Here is a 24,437-nt window from a genome sequence, read left to right as displayed (position 1 = left end):
TATCTGCCACATTTACACTCTTTTTAGTAAAAAATTCCCTCTTCGTGTTTCCTCGGACAGTGTTTCCCTGTTGAGCTGTGACTAAAAAGACTGTAATGTTGAAACATATCTACTTAATTTGACTAATTTGAACAGCTGAAGCTTCAGATACATTTTTAAATACATTTTTTTTTTTTTTACAGAAGGAGGCTTGTGGGTTTTGCATTATGAAGGGGATCTTTTAATAGCCAGTATAAACAGGAGGAATAATTACAGTGTTTCATTGTTCATTTGGGCACCTGACTGTTGTTTTCAGACAGACTTTAAAAATAGTCAACACGGCCTTTAAGCAAGGAGACATGTCATTCTTACCCTAACCCCACAGCAGACAGAATAATTTTTAATCTATATTGTTAAAAGAGTCTTTGAGGATTTTGGAAATACCTTCAGAAAAGTAGTAAGTATTGTTAAACAACCTTATGGGTTTTGCAAAGGTCGTCCGGTAATTCATTTTGGGAAAAATACTACCTCTGTGACACGAAATGTAATGTTAATACACAAGAGGCACAAATGGGAGCTAATCTAAATCATGTTATTCCACAATTATCTGTAAGGTTTCTTTACATAAAAATATACCTGTCCATCTATGAGAAACCGACAACATTAAAAAAATATGATGTTGTAAGTTACCTGACTGAGAATGTTCTCCGCTGCATCTCTCTTCTTTGTTGAACTTGTGAACCTGAGAGACAGAAAGTGGGAGCTGATTAAAGTCCAAGTCTGGACTACAACCAAGAATCACTGTTGGTTTGCTTTCGCTGTGAGGAATATAATCAACCTAATTTCCTGCTCCTTGAAAGCAACACACTAACAGGATTACTTCTGTTGATTAAAGACTTAATGTGAACCAGCGATAGGACACTCTTTGAAGATAACTCACCGCAACAACCTGTTGTTTCTTAAAAATACAGCACAGTATATTAATGCACCTGATTAATGGGCATTTAAAGTGCACATGCAACAGAGGTTTGTACATTTATATGTTTTTAAAATGTTGATATTTCAACACTTAAGTCTCTTTTAACCTGGATGCTGTGTCACTACAGTTAAGTGTAACTTTTTTAAAGGCCCCATGAAATGAAAAATACATTTTCCCAGTTTTAATCCTGTGTCGAAGTGTTAATGGTTTATTTATCTCTTGTTATACGCCAAATATGTGTCAAAAAAATCTGTATCACAGTATTTTTCTTTTCTTTTCTCTTGCTGTAAAATGGTTTCCAATGTTTGATGACTCATCTTGCACTCAGGGACGCTTACAAAAGTTCATCCAATCAAATGTGACTTTGGGTGAGTAGCTAGCTACACCAGTCATATAAAACTGCAGTTCACTGTTTGTGGGTCGTAGTAGTTCACAGAGCAATATGGAGACAGACAGGAAGAGTGTGTTCAGATATCAGTGGGCAAAAACTCATTCATCTCTCCCTCGTCTTCGTCCTGTTCTAACAACAGGTAAGGGAGGTGTTTGTGAAGCCTCTGTAGCTCCGTTTCTCTCTGCAGCTCCGTATTGCACTAAACTCAAAGCCTTGCTCACTTTTAGCGGTCAAATCAAATGTAAAGAATTTGATTTAAATCCCTCTTGTAACTGTACACCGCTCATATTTCACTGGGAAATATGTCACAGTACAGAAGCTAAAGGCGCTCTAACTTCTGTTTCATGGGGCCTTTTAGCATTAAAATATTCTCTAAACAGCAACCTGTGACTTAAGAATAAGGGAAAGTAGTTGATTGAAATAGTAGAGAAAGCACTGCTATACAAAGCCAAAAATACTAACAAAGATGCAGCCAAGAGGTAGCTTGTCAGCTAAAGCAAGAATGTGCCTAAATCGACACTTTGATAACTCAGTTTGCTATCCAATATAACAAGGTGATACAGTAGCTAAATCTAGTTATGATGATAAAAACAACAAACAGCTAAATTAGTTGAGCTAAAAGATAGTTTAGCAGACTAGCAGTATGCTAACTGTCATCTCAGTTTAACTCTAGTGCAATTCATGCAATTTTTTGTTGTTTTTGTAATTGTAGATTCATTTTTATATTGATTTTAGTATATATTTCAATAGTAGATAGAAAGACACACAGCAAAACAGTGATATACTTAATATGAACTATGATCATTTGTAATTTAATGGACAATGGTTAAATGATTTCAATGGACAAATAAGCCGAAAGAACACTATGTATATTATATTATGTTGCACTGCATTTACTGAACATTGTACCTCCATTTTTTGATATGTATAGTCTATGCTGATTTTGGCAAAATAATCAGCTATCAATCTATAAATGCAACTCTAAAGCCTTTTCTTTCCACTCCACCCTTACTGTAGGGCAAAGCAGATTAAGAAAATAAGACAAATTAATCCGTTCAATCACTAGCAGGTGAGCTAAACCAAAAACTAAATGTTATTATGAGATGTGTAGACCAAATACTGATTTGCTATTTATCCCACTTTTTTAAAAGGGGGGATTATGTCTCTAACTGTGATATATTTTTGTATGACTATCACATAATTCACAATTATAAGTACATATACTTGTAAAAAATGTAATAAACACACCTCATATCAATATATTGGTCCTGAGATATTTTTATAAGTGCACCTTATAGCACATTTTCCACTCATAATAATATATTTGTACAGTACATCCAGTTGGGCACACTGAGGTTATGTAGATATGGATATGTAGAGCCTCTAATCCTGTTACACAAGATTTTCCTCTCCCCGAGTGACTCACTGCACCTTTACATCATGCAAATTTATGAAATGATGAATGCGTACATCCAGACATACTGTATATTCATTAATTCAAGTACAAAATCAAAAAAAAAAAAAATGATACAGAGAAAGTCAACTAAATGTTCAACAATTACATAAAATTTTTAGAATCCATGTCATTTTTTTTCTTTTTACAGGCCTTCTCTCTACATTTGCCCGCTCTCAGGTCTCCAGTACCTCCCATACTGAGTAAATAGGATTAAGACGGTATAAACACTCCTAATGACATACAAGGTTGCCAGATTTAGCTGGCTGCATCCTAATGGGCTTCTTGGGCTGCAAAGCACAAACAGACATCTAAAAAAAACATCTTTTGAATTAACTTGACTAAAGCTGGGAAATAGCTGAGATTATGATGGCCCTTAATTGAGAGGGAAAGTCAAACAAAACTGACCCTAAACCTGCTGCAAGTCTGGAGTGGTTAGACAAATACTGCTAACTAAACAACACAATGAAATGGAAACCGTGGTCTACAGCCAAACGTCTGGGTGGGAAAAGACGAGGAATAATGTGTGGTTTTAAGTGCTCAGAGGAAAATGTCCCAACCAAGGATATCAGATCAGTGGTATCCTGAAAGAACCTCTGTGGCCTTGGGTTGTCAGATGGATAATGGTGTCTCAGTGAAGATGCATTACATGCCTGACAACATGATTCGGTTGAAAATGTCAACAAATACTAAACTTTTATTCCTCCTTTGCATTGGTTTTGTACTATAATGTGCGGTGAAAATTAATTTAGAAGGAAGGCACGAAAATACCAGTCAGTTTGACATTGCACAATTCAGGTTGTGGGGGATGACTTTTCGCTTCCCTGATTTTCGGGAACTGGATCAGTCACTACCATGTCTAAGGATTCCCAATCCCAACATGCAGGAATGAATGCCATTTGGCTTTGGCAGGCAGATGCCAATGGCTGAATCACCTTATGTACACATGATGAAAGAGAGCAATGAGCTAAAGCTAGTGCCTGTGCAGCTTTGCTTGGGGTATAAATAGCCCTGGCGCCTGGCTGCTAGCCCTCACAGGCCTTAGCAGGGGATCCTGGTGCTTAGCTGTAGCTTAGCATAGTATGACGTTATTGGCCTGGAACCCAGCTGAGAGCAGCGACACACCTGCTTCAGGCACACTGCTCAACAGAGCTGGAAGCCAGTGAGGCTGCACGCCTGGTTGAAGTATTTAAATCTGACACTTTAGCCTACAGTTCATTTGATGTATTTATGTAAAAGTAACTGCCAGCAGAGTTTGCAATCCATGCCTGTTTGGACTGCAGAAACATTAATTTCTCTCCCGGGCTTGATTGGGCCAAGATTTACTGTAGCATTACTGATGGACTGACATTTGTTTAAGCTCCACAACATAAAAGAAAAAAACAAGCCCACTGTGATCCTCAAAAGTGGTATTATTTAAGTCTAAGGCTTTTGTCAATTAAACTTCATAGGAGCGTTCATTTTAACTTGCAAATTAGCATTTTTGGGCAGATTTAAGAGGTTTAAGATCTCAAAGTGCTGCTAATAGGCAGGCGCTATTAATTTAAGGTTGGAACAGTACAGGCAAAGAAAGGGTGGTCCAGGTTTGAATTTTTGCCCCGGGTACCTGAATGAGTCAGTGTCTGATCAGTGATCCAGATTTTTATTGCCACTTTTGAAATGCTTTTCAAAGCTCTTATTTAACTCCTTGTTAGAAGAACCTCTGCTTCTCTCAGGAGGCCTCCGGATTTTGTTAGAGCAAACAATTAATGACGACTGAAATCATCATTGAGTACAGCATTTCATCATTACCAAAAGGATAACTAAAAGAAGACTGAAAGGAATTGAGAGTATTAATCCACTCACTTGATTATTGTTGTCTATGTGAGGTCTCTTGATGGCTACGAAATGCCGAATTTTCCTGTTGGGGTCAAGAAAAGAATCTGTGAGTGATGTCTGATTTCTTGGAAATGTACAGTACGTAACCACTTTCGGTTGTTTAAGTTGGCTCACCCTCCTTGACCGATGACAGGTGTTATCTTCACATGTTGTTGTATACTGTCGCCTGACTTCTTTCTGGCATAGTATATTCCCTGCCATTCCTTCAGAGAGAACAGAACAATCATGCAATGAAACACTGTCCTCGTATTTCATAGGTGGGTTGATGGATAACTGAATGGATGTATGACTGACCTTTCCTTTTTTGATACAGGTGTTGATGGTGTCCAGCAGGTCAGCTCTGTTCTTGTCGCTCTTGGGGAGTTCGGTCAGTTCTTTACCGATCAACTCCCCCTTATGGTAGCCCATCATGCGCTCAAACGCCGGGTTCACATACTGGGATAAAACCAGGAAGATGTTACAGTAGAATTTATGGAGAAGTCCGGTATTCTCCATTTTTCTTATTGTCAACAAATCCCATGAAAAGACCCAAACCAGTAATGAATTCATCCTACTAACGTGTATTGTCTGCACAGCTAAAGCCTGATAAAAGCCTCTGTGCCATAGAGCTCAATTGTTGTCCAAAAATGTTTCATGTTTCATGACATGTTTCTTTTTTTACAATTAACATGGGAGCTGTTTTTTACTTTAAATTGATTCCACATACACTGTCCTACTGCCATAAATACTCACTACTGCATCATATCCACAGCTGAAAATAGTCCCCAACAAATGCATTATTCACACCTGTGAGAAACCTTTATTGACAACTACAGCAGCCAGGGTAGAGAAATCAGAAGGTATTTAGAGACGTACTAACATACTGGGCCTCATGCAAGAACCACTCGTGAGAACAGATTTATTCTTAAGAGGTATGTACAGTGATACAAGTGATTTAAGAAAACGGGTAGCGTTCACCAATTGTCTTGTAGGTACAAATGAAATTTACGAGTGGTCTAGACCTGTCGTACAAATCATGAACAGATAGTCTCAGCCTTTATTCACGAGGGGAGAAACACTTGTTTGACTTGGAATTGTAATGTCTTAGTCTGAACGAATTTGGAGTTTGATGATTTCTGAAAGTGTAGCTTGAAACTCTGCAGTGTGAAATTCTTGTTTTTACTCTTTGGTAACATTTTTGTGAATGAAACTTGCCCACAAATCTCAAAAACATGCACCACCATGAGATTTGTTTACAATAACAAAAATAAAGAATATCACCAGCATTATCTCTTAACGGACAGGTATTAGGTTTTGTATTTATTCATGTGCATGTATTTATGTGTGTATTATCCATACCTGTATAATGTGGTCCTCACTTGTGATCTCCACAGCCTCTTGACAGTGCTCCAAAGCAGTGAAGACAGAGTTACACGCCCTGTGGATGAATAACTCTGGATTATCAGTGCCAAAACCACTTAGTATACGTATTGTCTGCATGTATGTATGACCACATAGTGCATGCGTGGTTAAGGTGTTTTTCCTCTGCTGTACCTGAGTTTGAACTGGCAGCGCACCTCTCCATGTTCAATCTGTATGAGCTCATTATAGCAGGCTGACACACTGCTGTTCTCCACAAACCTCTGGAGGCCAAACAAGGTTAAGTGGTGTTTGACGGAGACGGAGAGACAGAGGTGTAGAAAATTGAATGAGTCAGGATTTACTCAGTAGTGACTTGTTTTGCAACCTCCTACGTCATTTTCACACCATCAGAGACTACTGACAATAAGTGCCTCTTTCAAACTGGCAACATGCTGCTATTTTAGTGTCTGAAGTCTCTAAGAGGGCCAATAAATAAGCATCTATCAAAAACAAGGATAACACATTCAGGCCTACGTCTATTATAAACACACAGTCACAAGCGAAGGCAAGTTGTTGGACATACTCTGCTAAATCCAGCACAGAGGAGAGGAAGAACAGATGGCTCATCCTGGTCAGGCGGTCTATACAATGACAGAAAAAGAATAATTACCATCTGCTACCATCATTTATGTTTGTAGAGGTCCACATCTACATGGAAAACTATGTAGTTTAAAGGCCCTGAAAACTTGTCGTCTTAATCAGCTTCTTATTATGAGTGATGGAATCTGGAACTGTTCTGGTTCTTCCACATGAGAGATTTCTAGTGCAATATATATACTGTATATATGTATTTTCGCCCTGTCAACCCTGTCTCCTAAAAATTACATTTTTCTATGCTAAATATACTTTATTTCCCAATTACATTGCAATGTCAAACATAAGTGATGCCTGGATTATGTTCACAGGCAATGTTTTTTGAATTAATGAAATGCTAGAGTTATGGGAGAAGGAGATCAGGGTGGATGGAGGATGTATAAAACACAGGACACTGACACCAGAGACGGAGTTATGCAGTCCCATATGTGGTTAGGTTTAGATAACAAAAAAACATTGATTAGGACATTGATTAAATTGCGATTTTAATTTAAATGTTATTAAACACGTAAGGTCTCATGCTTCAACACTGCAGACTTTTTTTCTGTATGAAACTAAGATTATTTTTCTCTAAACTTAACCAAGTGCTGCCAGTGCTTAAACATAACCATAAAAAAGTTTAATAATACTGTAGTCACCACGAGCAGATATTATATTGCAAGATTAAAACACTGTACATTTTCTCATATATTCAGTATCAACATTTTTCGACTTACTAGATACCTTAATTAAAAAAATGCGCTCATTACATTGATAGAAAACATAATTCAGGCGACATTATGTTTTTCTTCAAAATGTATTTCTTGTTGCAAATTAGTTGTATATAAATGTAATTTTTGAGAGAAAAGGTTGATATGTAATAGAGAAATACCTCCATTCAAAAATGTGTTTTGCTTATTGTTCATTCAGTTTGAACTTTGAGCTTCACTGTGTAGAATGATGTATGTGCAGAGTTTGACACTAGAAGGCAGTTTTCACATTTATCTGTTGAAGGGGGAAAGTTTCTTTGTACTCACTGAAAATCAAGTTAAAGGTGTGGACCTACGTGCATGATTTGTGACATCACAGTTAGTTTGGAAGCCAACTAGGTAATTCAATCTTTTTATGGAAAAACCGTATCAGACACAAATTATTCAAAGCAGAGTATTTTTATATGTCTTCAAACATGTCTGAAAGGGATCTTTGAGATTTGAAGCTTTGAAGTTTTCAGGGGCTTTAAAGCACAATCTCACAGAACTCCTATAACACAGAGGATATTAAAATCTACAAATGGTAAAATCGAACTTACTTTTGTGGCACAACGGCTAGAATAACTGTGTTTTCTGAGGGCTTTGTGGCGCGGATCAACCTGGAACGAAAACAAAAAGCAGATTAAAAGTCAGCAGGAGTGTCAACAGGAGTTCAATTCGTCCACACTTTGAGCTCATAAGAAGTGGCTTGGACTCAGGTACAGAGTAAACATGTGGGCAGATTGGGGGTGATGTCATTGCCACAAAAGAAGGACAGAACATTTCTGTGCTTTACACAGGAACACCATGCACAACATCTGCTTCAGAGGTTCGACCACAAAGCCGCACCGCTGGAAGAACATACGGGAAAGTGGCCAAGAGGTGGAGGAGGAAAGAAGACAGTGATGGAGGATAAAAGGAGGAGCAGAAGGAACAAATGATGGCAGAGATCCTTGAGAGGTATGAGGAGGGAAAAGGAAAGACGAGGAGAAAAAATGGTGACGAGGAGAGGAGTGAAGGAGCTATGAACAGACAAGGAGCAGCTGCCAAACTGTGGTAATCAGGAGACAGGAGAGACAAATGGATCTGTTCCTTTACTTGGGGAAATAATGAAGCACTTATAATAAATCACTCTACAAAATATATGGTGGTGGCTTTTAGTGTATCCAAGAACTCTGGATGGGTTAGTACTGTATCTAACAATAACTACAACCCAAAAAGTCTGCAGAAATTCCCGACAAAATTAAACATAGAAGTATAGCATTCACTTGTCTTAGCTAAAAATAACGAGGCATATGCACTATTTCACCAAGACTGTGAAAAGTGAGAATGTTTAAAACATACATAAAAGGTCTTTACAGACATCCTTGTAATGATGCCTGTAAGGTATTCACACAGGCATTAAAACAACCATGGGACACATATTAAACAGTTTCATCCTTGGGAATCCCCATTCAAAAACCCTTTAACAAAAGGCCTTTGTTTGTACATGTCACATAACAGAATCCAGCTTTTATTAGTTATTTGCAGTAATAAGAGCTTGGTTATAATTTAAATGTCATTACAACTTAGCTTAACCTCTAGTAACAACTGTTTGTCTTCAATGTCAGCATTCAATTTCCCAATGAAGGAATTTGACATGAAAACCAGCGTGTTTGAAATGTTCTTGAGAGACTCCGTTTTACGCTGTCCAAATCTGTGCCAAACATAGATATATAAAAGTATTTCCTGAATAAATCTTCAAATGCCCATGCACACATGAGAGTTGTGTATATAGGGGACAAACACAGACCAGTACAACCAGTATGAACTTCACATTTGGCAAGTTCAGGGAGTGAATGGGTTTATGTTACAATCAAAGAGGAATCTGAAAAGTGGCCAGGGGCTTTTTCTGTGGAAAAACATGGACAAGAAAAAAAAAAAAAAAAGGACCTTAGCTCTTTTTCAAGTTTCTACATCTGAACTACTCTTGGTACCACTGGGCCACTATCCAGCTTTCATGTCAACAAACGCTCTCAAGCTTTGTAGTTCAGGCTCACTCAAGTGCTCCTTATTAATACTGATATCCATTATCCACTACTTCCTCTTTTCAGCGCAAAACATTGAATTCAGAAACCTTTTGAACTCCTGTTTACAGACTACAGGAACTCAACAGTGTGCAGCTTTGGGTTGCAGATGCCTGCAGTGCTTCCAGTGGACACCAGATGGCGCCAACAATCCCTCCACTACAGTGCCCCAAAGCTATTTACAGTGCAGCTGCTTTCAAGCAAACTGAACATTCTTGTATATTGCTGATTTTAGATTGAACCTCATTATTTCAGTATTGATTATTTTTGATTGAAGTGAATAGTTACATGATTTTTGCTATAAAAATTCTCTGACATTTTTGGCCGATGAAACCCTTTCCAACAGTTTAAAGTCAAACATACTTGTTGGTCTGGTTGAAACAGTAAAAGAAAAGAAGGTAACTGTGCCAGTTCAAGTTGTTGGAGTAATCACAGCACAGTTTTAAACTCACAGGAATATGTCGACATTTTGGTAAATAGACTTATTCACTTTCTTGCCAAGAGTTGGATGAGAAGGTCGATACCACTTTCATGTCTGTATGTTAACTATGAAGCTACAGGCAGCAACTGGTTAGCTTAGCTTAGCCTAAAGACTGGAAACTGGGGGAAATAGCTTGCCTGGCTCTGTTTAAAGGTAAAAAAATGACTTAACAGCACATCTCAATCTTACTAATTAACACAGTATATATTGTTTGTTTAATACATACAAAAACCGAAGTGTAAAGATGACAAGTTGTGGTTTTACAAGGATTATGTGCAGGACTGTTTTTTTTGGCTTAGCAGAGAGGTGCTGGTAGATGGGTTTTGTTACCTTTGGACAGAGTCAGGCTAGCTGTTTCCAGTCTGTGTGAGCTAAGCTAACCAGTTGCAGCTGTCAAGTCAATTTTTAACTATTTTAACCCAATTACAAAAATTACAAATTTGCCTCAGGGGGCTTAACAATCTGTACAACATACAGCATCATCTATCCTTGGGCCCTTGATTCGGATAAGGGAAAAACTCCCCATAAAAATCCTTTAAGGGGGAAAAAATGGAAGAAACCTTAGGAATAGCAACTGAGGAGGGATCCCTCTTTAGCTGTAGCCTCATATTATATTTGACATGAGAGTAGTATCAATCTTCTCATCTTACTCTTGGCAAGATGCATAAATCCCAAAACTATTCCTCTAAGCAACTTTCTAGGAGGAGATATTCTACAAATGTCAGTCCATCAAAGACAAAATGAGACAACAACACAGAAGCAGTGACAACAGTCCCCAAAGTAAGGCTCACCGGCAGACAGCTTCAGGCTCAAAGTAGCGCGAGTTGCGTCCATCAATGACTATAATCTCATGGTGCTTGTCTAGGAAACACTCAACGGCAGACTCAGGCGTCCGTGCGATGTTACACCTGAACCCAGCACGGTCGCAGGCCCACCAGAAGGCATCACTTTGGCTGTCCTCCTTGGCGAACACCAGCAGGACCTGAGGGGACAGGAGAGAACGGACACCTGGGTGAGACAGTGCTGCTACTACGGTGATAATTATAGAATATATATGTTAGTAGGTCTACACAACATTTACTACTCAGACAGGACATTCTCCAGAGCAGCAGAACCAGACATCAGCTGACACCAAAGTTACAGTACTACGAAGGTTACTGACATTTATGGGCCTGAATAATAACTGGTGCAACTGCTGAACCTCTTTCTTTAAGATCTAGATAATAAATTTGCAATTAGATTGAGCTCATTGCCAAAACCCCCCAGTGTGACAGCAGCTCTTGGGGGTATTTAACCCTTAACACCCACCTCCCTTTTGAAGGTAGACCATTCTTGATTGTTAGACCCTTTCAGTGAAGTTGGACATAATGTTTTTAAGATTTGAGTTATAATCTCTCAGCATTGTACCTGGAAGATTTTTATGACAGAGATTTGTTTTTGAAAATGACCAAAATTATAGAAAAGAAAGGTACTTTTCATAGTACTAGCAGTCTGTGACATTATTGTGCAAGTGTGATTTAGATGGATGGATGAATTAAATTCTGTACAACCTATGCTGAATAATAATAACAGCTTACTCAGATGTATCAAATATACAAACAACTCTAAATCTGATACTGAAAAGGAGGGCATGCCCACCTACTGACAGAGAAATAAATAGTAAAAAAAAAAAAAAAAAAAAAGATTGTTGCTTACATATTGATATCACAAGGCATGGTGGGTAAGTGGTTAACTATGTCGCCTCATAGCAAGAAAGACCTGATTTTTTAAAATCTCAGCACTGCTTCTTTCCTCACAAATTTCATATTATATATTCATATCTACAGTACCAGTCAAAAATTTGGATACACTTTCCCGTTCACTTGAATGAGAAAGTGTGGTACTGTTTGTTAATCCTTACAGCTTGTTACTGCACCTAATTGCATTGTTGACAATAAAATTAAACTGGAGTTCAGGGATGTAAGTGACTCAACAGCAAGAATACCAGCTCTTATAAAAGTTATGAGAGGAACCTTTCAATATGTGTTTACAGATCTCCTCCAAACATGTTTTAAGACACATAATACTCTGCTCTGAACGATAATTTGTGACTGAAATGATTTTTTTCTAAAACAAGTTTGTTTATCTCATTTAAATCCTTAAAATTACATCTACTCCTTCTCCCTCAATCCAGAATCTCTGAATATGCAAATATTTTTCACTTCCAAAGTTTAACTGCTGCACACAAGATGTCTCCTCCTTCTCCATTCTCAGTGTTTATACACTGGAGGTTCAAGTTTCCACATCACACTTGTGTAAGTTGCATACTGGACCACGAATGGCTTCCAAACTAGTTGTGATGTCACAAATCATGCTTGTAGGTACATGCTTTGAACTGAGATTTAAACTGAGCACAGAGAAACTTTCCTCCTTCGGCAGATGAATGTGAAAACAAACTCTGCACAAACATCATTTTGCACAGTGAAACTCAAACATCCAACTGAAGGAACAAGAAGCAAAACATTTTTTTTTTGAGTGGAGGGGGAACTTTCATGTTTTATAAATGTAGGAAAGACATCAAATTCTTTAGTCAAGAGGAGGCAGAGGGTGGTTTTGTTCTGCTCCGTTCTGTGCAGAGTTTGCATGTTTTCTCTCTTGAGTATATGTGAATTTCCTCCCACAGTCCCCAGACTTGCACAACTCAGGGGAGCTGCAGACTATGAACAGTCCATAATTGTGAGTGTGTTCATCTATCTGCTTGTTTTCTCTGTGATAGGCTGGCAACCTGTGCAGGGTGTCTCTCTGCCTTTTGCTCAGTGCATGCTGGGATAGACTCCAGCCCCCTCCATGACCCCGAATAGGGGTATTTAAAATGAAGGGGTGGAAGAGCTAAAACAGACATCATGTAATGTCATGACAATGTCTTCTCCCATTGAGTTATTATGGAGCAGCACATAATCACAAATGAATTCTGTGTTTCGCACCAACAGACATGAAGCCTGCGGAGCGTGGACACATGTTTTTGATCCCACACTGAGTTTTGACCACGAACACACCACAGCCACCTTTGGTACAGTTGTGAGGAAACACAACACTGTTAAGAGGCACATAAAGACACACACACGCACACACTCACACACACAGGCAGCTGGGCGGCAGCCAGAACCAACAGTACTCAGCTCTGCCTCACAGCAGCATCACCTCCTGACTCCCTCTAAGGACAACAAAGGATAGAGTGACAGAGGGAGTGCATGGAGGTGCAGCAGAGAGAGAGGGAAAAGAGAATGAGTGAGTGGGTGAAAAAAGTAGAAGGGAGCTAAAGTCATGACTCCCCACTCATCCTGCACAGTTTTAAAATGAGAAGTAGAGGAAGGGAGTAGTTCAGGGTGTGAAATCTATCTATGGAGTCGTTCACACCTGGAAATAGAACAGACAGAATATGGAAAAAGAAAGGTGAGAAAAGAAAAATGGCAGAAGAACAAGATGTAAAAGGAGAGGACAGAGGGAGAAAATGAGGTAGTATTGGTGAGTGCCTGTGAAAGGTCCACAGTCTTTGATCCTGTGCTGGCTTGTGTAACCATGGCACTGGTTTGTGTAACCATGGTGCTAGCATGTGAAATTCCACACACACAGTGCCCAGTCGACTCTGGGACGACGCCGACCGCACAGATCTCTGACCTGCCACCCAAATATGTCACCAACGACGAGCCTGGTAGGAGGCGCCATTGGTCTTAATACCCCATCTGATGTACAAACAGTCAAACACATGGCTGCACTCCATCATACCGCCATCATAACTGTCTTAGACACACACTTCCTTGCATGTAACTCACTGTTAATGGTACACAAATGAACGTAGGTTTACACAATTACCGTACAGCGTTCTTAAACTGAACACATATTTTAAATTTGAACATTTAGTTACACGCAGTGACGTATTGGATTCGAAGTTTGTATGGAAACACTGTTCAATTGGCATAAAGCTTATCCCCGACTGCTGCTGCGAGCTGACTCACATTTTCAGAGTTCAGGGGTTAATCTGCCATGTTTGCACACCCAGGCCAGATGCCATCTAAAGTTAAGAGATTCACAAACACACAGGTGTCATTGGGCCGACTAGCTTTGAGCACTTTATCTTTGTGGTAGTGTAAGACAACCTAAGCCTATCAGAGATAGTATATGAAGGTAAAGAAGGGCCATTTAGAGTCGATGTTACTGCTTTTATCTCCATTTTTATGCTGTAACCTATAAAAATATGAGCTCATTGAGCTTAATGTGTACCAGTGCTGTGTGTACGAATTTTACCAGTTTGAGGACAGAGACATCATAAACCAGAAAACCAGACATGATCTGTTCTCTTAACTGTATACTTTTATATGCTTTGCTAAGCATGTGATAAAGGTCTACTAACAAGCTTTGTCTAGAGTAGAGTTGAAATGATTAGTCAATTAATGGATTTGTTAATTGACAGAAAATTAATCTGCAACTATTTTAATCATTCATTTGTCCTTTAAGTAATTTTTAAAACAAAAATGACAAAAATTTACTGGTTCCAGCTTCTCAAATATATCAGTATTGGCTGGTTTTTATTAGTCTTCTATGACACCAAACTTTAAGGTTTTGGACTGTTTCTTGGACAAATCAAACAATCTGAATTTGTAAACTTGACAACTGACATTTAGTATTTTCTATATGTGTTTTTTCTGACACTTAATAGAAACAAATGTATCAATTATTTGAGAGCATAATTGTCACATTAATTGATAATGAACATAATTGTCAGTTACAGCTGAAGAAGCAAGTGAACCTGAAGCCTCAGAGAAGACGGTTAAAACACGCATACAGTGTCATTAAGGCTATAAAGCCCTTTGGATATGAATCAAGTCGTTAACCCTTTGACACACACCCCTGAATTAAAACGAGTGATCTATTTAAGATTGTTAGACCCTTGCAGTGAATTTGGACTTAAGTTTTTCAAGGATTTATTATACTGTTGGAAGAAGGGAGAGACTACTCTAGGGCGTATTGTACCTGAATATTTTTATGACAGGGAATTCTTTTTGAAAACAACCATAATGACAATCTGATTTATCATTGCAAATATTACATGTTCATATCAAATTTCCCTTGTACTAGTCAGTGAAAGTTCAACATACTAGCCTCCTGCGGGCCAGACGGTGGGTAGTAAAAGGTTAAAGTGGCACAAAGACAACTTTTGGGGATTTTTCAACAAGATATACAGACTGTGTATGCAGGTATGAGAGATATGATAACATACAACATGTGTGTTACTTTGTCTTCGCTTATCTGTGTTGTGTGTGAAGCACATGAATCATTAGAGGAGCTGAAGGAGGTGGTATCTGGAGCCGTTGAAACTCTCCAGAGCTGTGAGGCAACAGTAAACGTCAAGGAAAATTCACAATATATAACTCTCTCCTGCAGAGCATTTTATCTCTCTCTTTTCATCTCTCTGTTCTGTGGAAAGAGTGAAGCGGGAATGGGGCGGGCTGGGTTACGGATCCAGCAGAAGGCTCGAGGTACAAGTTCAGTGTGCTGCTTTCAGAGAGAAGTTTAAGGGTTTTACGGGGCATAAGACAAGGTCTTAGAAGGCTTTTTAATAAAGCCCCTGGTCCCTTCACCTGCCTGCATGCTGCCAGAGATTCCTGTTGTGATGTTATTTCGAAGGGATAGAGCAGGATACTGTAGCGCAGCATGAACATGAGTGGCATGCCAGGCCTCTCACATCACTGCACTGGAGTGGGAACTGAGCTGAACTCAGAAACCCCTGGAGATCGGTCAAAACAGCACAGCTCAAACCGAAGCAAATTAAATCAAAGCAATAAACAAGCACCTAATAAAGTAGCTGATTCCTGAGGTAGGAACTGCCAAAACAGAGGAATGCTTTGTGCATCTACAGTACCTGCATCCCAAGCAGCTGGTAACCTCTAGGACTCATACTTTCTTTGTTACATAAGGGCAAATCTGACTAGCACATGGCCTAATCCCTAACCAGAGGATGAGCACAGACAATCCCTGACTCAACCCTGTCTAACCTTGCAATATTCCCAAGTTCTTGACGGACAAGATAAGAGCCCAGCAAGACAGAGGAGAAAGATAAGGTAATCAGTTTGAGGTGAACTCTGGTCCTTCACAAAAATACAATAAACTTTGAAAGCCATGAAAGTACACTTAATGAAACATTTCAGTAAATAGGTCAAATTTTCTTTAGGATTTTTTTTCCAGTTTTGGGCCATATTAAGAGCAGAGGAGCATAAAATCCAAATCCATCCATTTGTATTTATATATTTTAAATGTAGACATGTTTCTGTAATACAAGGCAGGCGGTGTAAAATATCACGTCCGTCTTCATGCCTGGTTATTACTGTGATGTTGATGTGTACGTTTTTTCCTTGTGAAAGGTCAAATTTACAGAATAAAACTGAAATACAACACAAGAAAACGTTTGCTTTTGTTTAACGGCCATGCTATAGACACACGAGTTAAAGACCATTGGACAGTTGGATGCAAATAGATTCATTAGTTGCATTGTTCCTTTTAAAACATAATTAAAGATTACACTCTTCATTCAGCTGTTGCCAATTGCCAATACATTACTGCATTCATTGTAATAAGCAAAACAATTTGGAACGAAAAACAATTACTATAACAGCAAAGCCGTGCAAGGGTTTAAAATAACAGAAATTATGATTAAACTGAGAATTATATAAAAGGTTAGCTAAGAAACTCAATCTAGCTGAATTTAGGGTGTTAAAGTTCCCAGAAAGAAACTAATTGGGTAGTCAAGAGAAAAGAGAAACATTTTCTAATCAGCTTCTGGTGTTAGAGGGATATATTATGCAAGACTTACAACTACCTATTTTGATATTATTTTCCAATTACTGTCTTCATTAAGTACAAAGAGATTTGTGTTATGTAAATTTGTGTTAGACTGAACAAAAACATTGGTGTTCAAGTTCAAATGCAATCTGTTAACATTCAAGAACATGATTCCAGATGTTACAAAATCTGCTTCACTCTCACCTGAATTGGCTCTTGAGTCAGTCTCATAGGTCCTACACATTCTTCTGTAGCAGAAACCTGTGGAGCAAAAGATGAGGATGTGTGAATCGCTGTCACAAACCGAGCATGTAAAAACAAACACACAAAGCAAACAAGACGTGAACGCTTCTTACCATTTTACCATTGCTGTCCAGAAGCATTTTGGCATATTTGGCTTTTTCCCCCCCCTTGCAAGACCTATCTCTCCCTGCTGCACTTCAGAGTAAACAGTAAACAAAATTGCAATATCTGGTACAGGTTTTCTGGTACAGAAATGTTTCGTGATCGCCTCTCCTACACTGTGGCCATGGATATTTAGATGCAGTATTAGCAGCTCAGAATGGAGCTGTCCACCGCAAACCTCTTTAGAAGGAATTAGCAGCCAGCCACAGATTGAACTCACAGGTTTACTTGCATAATCCTCCTGCAGGAGCATCACATAACACTCCCTATGTACGTGTGTTTTTTTGCAGCCTGTCTGGGCAGCTTCAACAGGCTTCTTAACCACATGCGTCATTCTGGTGTGAATAAGCAACGGCTCGGCTACATGTGTATCCTTTAAGCATATGCCCACACACACACGCACATGCTTGCAACACACTTCAAGCACACGGTGAATCAGCCATTTGTCTCATAGTGGACACCAAATTACCTCCGTGTGTCATGCTTTGGAATTAACCATCGAGGTCTCCAGTTATTCTCTGAGCAAATTTTGTTTTGGTGAGTCATTTTTTTTATTGAACGGTTTGTTGGAATATGTGGTTTATCCCACATACGTGTTCATAAACCCACGGGAGAATATCCAGGTATTAAGGACTGTCTCCAGCTGAAGATAAATTTCCACAAAAACAGAGGACAGATAAGGAAAAAAGGGGGAAGGGGGGTTTTAGTTAATTCTACTTGAGGTAAGAGCTTCTCAATAATGCATGCTACGCACAAACTCTACTCACAGTCATACAGACTTTATGACTAAAGCGGTGAGGTAGACGTGAGTTGGTGACTCAACCACCAGTCAGTGTTATTTGTCAGGGGTAATTAGCCAAAAAGGGGGACATACTTAAACCCACATGTAGTCTCAACTAACCGCTACCGACCACTAACTAAAAGTCATCAAGGGTCATCAAGTGCTACATTTGAAGAAATATCAGTAGACTAATTTTGGGTACCAGCCACTAACATACTAACAGAGCAGCGTAATAATAATTTGTCTGCACTGACTATCACAGACATATAAATTAGATATAGTGTTGACAAGGGCTGCAACTAATGATAATTTTCATTATTGATTAATCATTTAGCTAGTGAAATGTTATATTGAAAAAATTGCATTCACATTTTTCAGAGGCCAGAGTAACGTCTTCAATCTGCTCAATATTATTATTTTCCTCATAGGAGCTGTAGTTTGTTGTCTGCTTAAGAAAAGATCTTTGTTAAATTTGTTTTTAAATATTAAACGCTTCAAATTTGTCCAAGAAAATGGAAAGTAAACCTCAGGAACACGCTTCATTTTTTCATAAAGATCATTGAAAAAAAAGCTGGATGGGAGATAGAGCCACAAAGTCCGCAGAGGGAGGTCGGGAAGGTTGAATGGGTTCAACAAAATTGAGTTTGACACAGGAGATCATTCCCTAAGCATTTACTTGAACCCAAACCAAGTTATTTTTGCGCCTAAACCAAACTAAACCTTAAGTGAGAAGTGTCAGATCAGAAAACACTTTCATTTTTGTAATAGTTATTTTTGTCAGCTTTTTGTCTTTCTGGAAGGGCAGATGCAAACCACAGTATTTTGTTGTTTGATTTGTAGGACTTGCTATTCATTGAAACATTTTGTAAATTATGCATATTACAGTTTGTGGGGCACTATTAGGTTGCTCTGCAAAACATAAGAGTGTAGACTGTATGGAGTTGAAAGAGGTAAAACATCTATCTAAGGTACTTTGTTGACAATAGCAGACTTGCAGGATAGTGTTGTCACTGTCATGTGGACCTCACATCACAGTTGTTTGTCTCTAAATACAAAGAGATTCTTGGCGGTCTGAGCAGGAATCACAGAGAGGTCTAACAGAGCTGAACCAAACTGTGTTCAGTGTTGAAGGCAAAAGACTGGCGAGATAAAAAAAGACTGAGGAGGCTCAATCACTGTTGAGTGCTTCAGTGACAACGAGAAGCAAAGATTCCAAAGATGTGGATTGAGGGTTGGCCTCATGAGAAAATGAGTAATTCTGTTTTACTTGAGGAGGACACAGCCAGATGTGAACCAGAACAGGAAGGAAGGCAGTGGAAATGGACAGCTCAGTAATCATGGCTGAGAGAACAATTTGGAGAGAGATCAGTCAGCCGTTAAGATTAGGAGATGATGGAGGAAGTGCTAGAGGAAGTTGTCATAAGACACCAACTCTTATTAGAGTAGGTGACAAAGTCCACTTGGAAGATTTAGGATCGAGTACAGGGACAAGAGCATCTGGGGAGTTCAAAAAAAGAGTGAAGCAAGCAAGATGAATGTGGAGAAGAATGAGAAAGGCAAACACTTGATTCATAAGGTTTGAGACGGCCAAGAGGGAGGTGAAGAATGACAGGAAAGAGGACAGAAATGTTCAAAGAGAGGTGAGAAAGTAGGAGTTTGTAGAAAGTTAGAGGACCGATAAGTGGAAAGAATAAAAAAGAAGAACATAACCACAGTGAAAGACCTTTTCACAATTTTTCTTGATGAGAATATAAACTACTGCAAAGACTTGTTATTTTTTAAATGATTTTTTAAATTATCAGTAATTCTGAATCTGTATATTTGCATCAAATCCATGATATATAGTGAATAGATAGATAGGTACTATAGGGTTAATCCCACTAGGACACTGCAGTGTTACAGCAGCCAAGTCACATAAACCACAGAACAAACAACACATTCTAAGGAGCTCAAAGAGGTTAATAAGAAATAAAATGAACTTTCCTTTCCTCCTTCAATTAGAAAGTGAACTGAATCTATTGTACTGTAGGTAATGTAATCTAATGTAATGTACTGGTATGTATTGTGACTGCTAAGGTGTAGCCCCTGATCACGCTACCTAACATGCTTTTCATTCATTGGCTGGACTGGATGAGGAGGAGGCTGCCGGGTTTGCGTGTTGCTGGGAGCATCAGGAGAAGTGAAAACACCTGCGGATCAGAGGACAACGAGAAACGGCCTGTGCATTGACTGATGAACTGGCGTGATGTGATTTTCCCTTCGTTATTCAGTTGTTTGGTTTTTCTTTTGGTTCTCATCTACTCTGAAGAAGAGATTTTAGTAAAACTTGAACACTGAGCCAGATAAGGCGAGGCCGTGCAGCAGTTTGGGCTCGCTGTGGATCGGACGAAGCCGCAGGTTGGGGCCCCAGTGTGCTTTGGATCGTTGCAGTCTGGTAAGCCTGCATTCCTAGTCCTCCATTTGGTCCAACCTAAATCCCACACACTGATTTCCACCAACATCTCACATTATAGGTCCAGTCTGGGTACGTAACATATGGCAAGACATCAATATTTGATTAGGCAGGCCTACTAATAAAAAAGTAAGTTATAGCTACAATGATTAATTGATAAGTCAATCGGCAGAAAATTAATTGGCAACTGCTTTGATAAATGATTAATTGTTTAAAATTATTTCCAACTATGAGAATTTGCTGCTTTTTCTTGTCTTACATCATATTAAATTAAAGTAAACATATTTAGGTTGCAGACTGTTGGCCAGGCATCTGTTGAAAATAATCATTAGCTGCAGCCCAAAGTTCAGCTGTTCTGTGCTTAAAGAACAAATCCTAATGAGCTCCTCAATTAAAGGGATATTTCAGCAATTAAGCGTTGCAATTCACTCAAGTTGTAGGACTCATAAAAGATAGATTAAAAAATAAAGTCAAAATTAAAGCAGAAGAGGCTGAAATATCCTGATTTAAGCTCCAAAAACACTGGATCCTACATTTCCCATAATGCAACTAATAGTCTCTTTTAATTAGACCCTCCCTGTCTGGTAAATTCTTCATCTTTCAAACTCCACATCTCCAGTTTCCAACACTAACTTCCTGTTAACTTGACAAAGCTCCTCCAGAGTCAGAGACGACATTAAACAACTATTTTCACAGGCTGAGTAGTACTCCCTGCCTGCCTATAATTAAATGTATAAAGCTACTGTCATTAGTAAAGTAGGGTATTTTGTATTCCCAAGATCTTATACTTGTCACGCACAGCAGCAGAGACTCACTTCCAAGGAACACCACTGGCTATATTTCCAGTTGGGAAGCCAGTGAGGGATCATGTCTTTGTTGCTGCTTAATAAATGCATTTTTTACTAAACTGGAAGGACCTGATTGTATAATGTGAACTAATTTTCCATAATTCTTGTTTATTTATTATGTATGTTTACAATTGTAAGTGCTTGGTATCCTGTTTGCTTTTGTATTGGAAGAGTTCATTAACCTTAACCTTAAAACAGATGGACTTTATCTGGATGATGCTGTTTGCATGGTGCGTTTTGTTTGTATGAATTTTGCTTGATGAAGTTCTGAGGACCAAAAAGTTGTTATTAAAGTGAGTTCAAGTGATGGACAGTGTGTGGGATTCTTTGGTTTTCTTTTCTAGAGAAACAGGGGGGGCAAAATCCCTCTTATAAAAAAAACTGATACTATATTCTCCACCTCAGAGGACTATTTTAGAAATTGTTGTCTTTGTTTCTGTGAAGCACTTGTCTTGAAAGGCGCTGGATGAATAAACCCTTACTTACTTGGTCCCAGGTACATAATGTCATTGCACACACTGTATACACATTGTGATGATACAGATTAAACATTGCTTTCATTGCACATTTTTTAGAGCCGTTTGTTCTTCAGAATGCAATCAGCGTAACAAAGTTATGGCATGTTTAATGTATTCTTTTGAAGGTGTTTTCACTGTTTACGATGATGTTAGATTATAAAGATGACAAGTTAGTTTACACTATGGCGGGAGAACAGAAAAAGTTGTTTTCACTTAACTACACGCCAATGTCTAATCATTGTGAGTAAGTGACGAAGAGGGGTGTGTTTCTCATCTAGACCTGACCTTGTGTGTGTGGCTCTAACTTTAAAACTCAGAATCAGAAACGATGACGTTATTGCAGCCTTCGGAGCGTGGCTAAATCCTCCTCTGATCCTATACATTATGTCATTGTATATGAACCAGCGGTGAAATGTTATTTGATTTATTTTGTATATTGCCAGTTAAATGCCAAGCAGTCAGCTTTCATTGTATGATATTCCTCATCATTGTTAACAGCGGGCCTTGGTGTTTACGTGAATCACTGTCCTTGCAACAAGGTCTCAGAACATCTTATCTGCCGAGCAGGTGGCCTTCCTGACGAGCCTCAGTCTGCGCACGGCTACAGTTATCATCTTCCTTATCATTTAGACTTCTTTCCACACTACGAGGTCTGTGATAAACTCACATTGATCAACTCATATTTTGATGCTGGTTAACTTTGCCATGTGAGCAGGTTTCTTTACTGCAACCTTCAAATTTGATGATCACGTTGCCAATAACAGCACACTGTAGAGGCCATTACTGTACATAGTGACAGTAGTTGTTCAAATCCCCCTTTTTATACTGGGTTTTTAGCATTCATTGTTGAAAATAATTACAAATTATAGTGCAAAGGAGCTCCTACTCTAACATTTTCTTCTCAACATTATGAGAGAATGTGCAATTATTGCATTTAACACAGTAAACCAGCAACCATGATTGACCCTCTCTGTTTGAAGTTGCTCCAAAGGAGAGCTAGACCAACGCATCAGCTGATATTTCCTTAGACTATACACACTTGACAGATGGACTCTGGTCCGTATTGGAATCAAATAACAATTCAGTCCGGACTAGGAATAAAATTTTATCACAACCTGACGCAGATCACTTTTGAGTGACAGTCACTTCAGTTAGCAAGGCTGCTGTTGGATGTAGGATCTCTGGTTGATAAAGTAAAATAAAAAAAAAACAATAGCAACTACACAAAAAGAAATGTTGACAGTTAAAGTCGTGTGTTTAAGGATGAGCTGACTGAGGAAAATGTGTTCATTTGAAGAATGTAAAACACGACTTTGATACCAAACATGCCAATTTTGAACAAAACTATCCCTAGAATACAGACGTAAGAACCACAAAACTGAACCAGTTAAAGTCATGATATCAAGACTCCAGCAGAATAATTGTAAAATCAAATATTTTTGACAATGACTACAATGAAGAACTCATTAATGGACACTTACACCAGTGTCTCCACTTGGCCATCACACCTTTTTATGCTCAAGTTTAAAGACTCGGTTACACAACAAAGGTGTCACGTTTAATAAAAATGCCGTTCATATACAGAATTCTGGAGTTTTTGTAGTGAAACATCATTATTTAATGCACCCTTACTGGACCTTTTATGTGGTGGAAATTTGATAAGTGAACCTCTGAGACTGTTCAACTGTAAAATGTCCCACTCAGGACATACTGTATGTTCATCACAAATAACCAAATTTAAAGTGTACAAATCAAAAACTTCTGAGATTGGTATGTGTTTAAGTAAACACTCAAATACGATATTGGTATTGGCCGTGAATGTCCATTGATCAGGCTCTAGTCTAAACATGCAAATCAGGTGGATTGAAGGATCTAATTTGAACAAATTTTGAATACAGACTGTGTTCCAAGTCTAAAAGTATCCAGCCTGATCCTGGTGAAAAATCTCCAGTGTCCATATTAATCTCAAAAAGGCTGAATGCTGCTTTATGTTCAGTAAAGTAAATACTTTTCCCAACCTGCGGATTATCATTTTCCAGATAAAATCCACAATTTGAGATGTAAAAGTCAACATTTAGTAGTCAAAAATCAGCATCCGGAGTACCGATCATTCCTCTGTACCACATCATTTCTCACTTCCAAAAAAGAGCATGGAAACATGACTGTGCACAACATAAATTTAGACTTCACTCGAATGAGATAACATGCATTTAAACACACACCTACAGGAACTTCCGTGCATGTAAACAGTTATTCCAGTCCAACATTCAAACTATTTTCCACTTCACAGCCTGGGTGACATTCCTGCTCTAGCACACCTCCCTCTTACATCCAAACCCAGACTACATCCGCACTAAGAAGCTGCTGTTTTCAGGTCATTTTCATACAGATCTTCATCCACACTAACTCTAAAATAATACTAAACTGTTGAATCTTTTCTTTGTTGTCATTTTTCAGATGACACAAATTTATCACAGCTAACACTGTCGCATTAAAAAAAACTCTACTGTGTCCTCTGCTGCTCTCCACCAGCACTTCCATACAGCAGGGTCTCAATAGCTGAACTCCCAGATAAGTTGTCGTCATTTATATATTTTTCCTTTTTTTCGTCAGACTGTTGAACAAGCATAAAACAGTGATTTGATCACTTTTAACAACTTTTAATAT

General features: G+C 38.6%; 1 protein-coding gene across 3 annotated transcripts in view; it reads right to left on the bottom strand.

Moving 5' to 3' along the window:
* Positions 1–24,437, bottom strand: part of pde8b (phosphodiesterase 8B) — a 54,977-nt gene that overhangs the window by 19,210 nt on the left and 11,330 nt on the right. For 2 of the 3 annotated variants that reach the window (XM_044333444.1, XM_044333443.1), the window contains exons 2-11: positions 16,971–17,027; positions 10,742–10,932; positions 7,964–8,023; positions 6,605–6,662; positions 6,214–6,302; positions 6,019–6,097; positions 4,975–5,115; positions 4,795–4,883; positions 4,648–4,702; positions 670–721 (exon numbers count right to left, since the gene is read on the bottom strand). In XM_044333444.1, the coding sequence (XP_044189379.1) occupies positions 670–721; positions 4,648–4,702; positions 4,795–4,883; positions 4,975–5,115; positions 6,019–6,097; positions 6,214–6,302; positions 6,605–6,662; positions 7,964–8,023; positions 10,742–10,932; positions 16,971–17,027 (871 nt within the window). Of the gene's footprint in view, positions 1–669; positions 722–4,647; positions 4,703–4,794; positions 4,884–4,974; positions 5,116–6,018; positions 6,098–6,213; positions 6,303–6,604; positions 6,663–7,963; positions 8,024–10,741; positions 10,933–16,970; positions 17,028–17,122; positions 17,275–24,437 lie in introns of those variants that run through there. The other variant, XM_044333445.1, reaches the window with a different exon arrangement.

The sequence above is a fragment of the Thunnus albacares genome, chromosome 18 (genome assembly GCF_914725855.1).
Source record: "Thunnus albacares chromosome 18, fThuAlb1.1, whole genome shotgun sequence".
NCBI classification, from domain to species: Eukaryota; Metazoa; Chordata; class Actinopteri; order Scombriformes; family Scombridae; genus Thunnus; species Thunnus albacares.
This window is presented reverse-complemented; position numbering and strand designations above follow the sequence as displayed.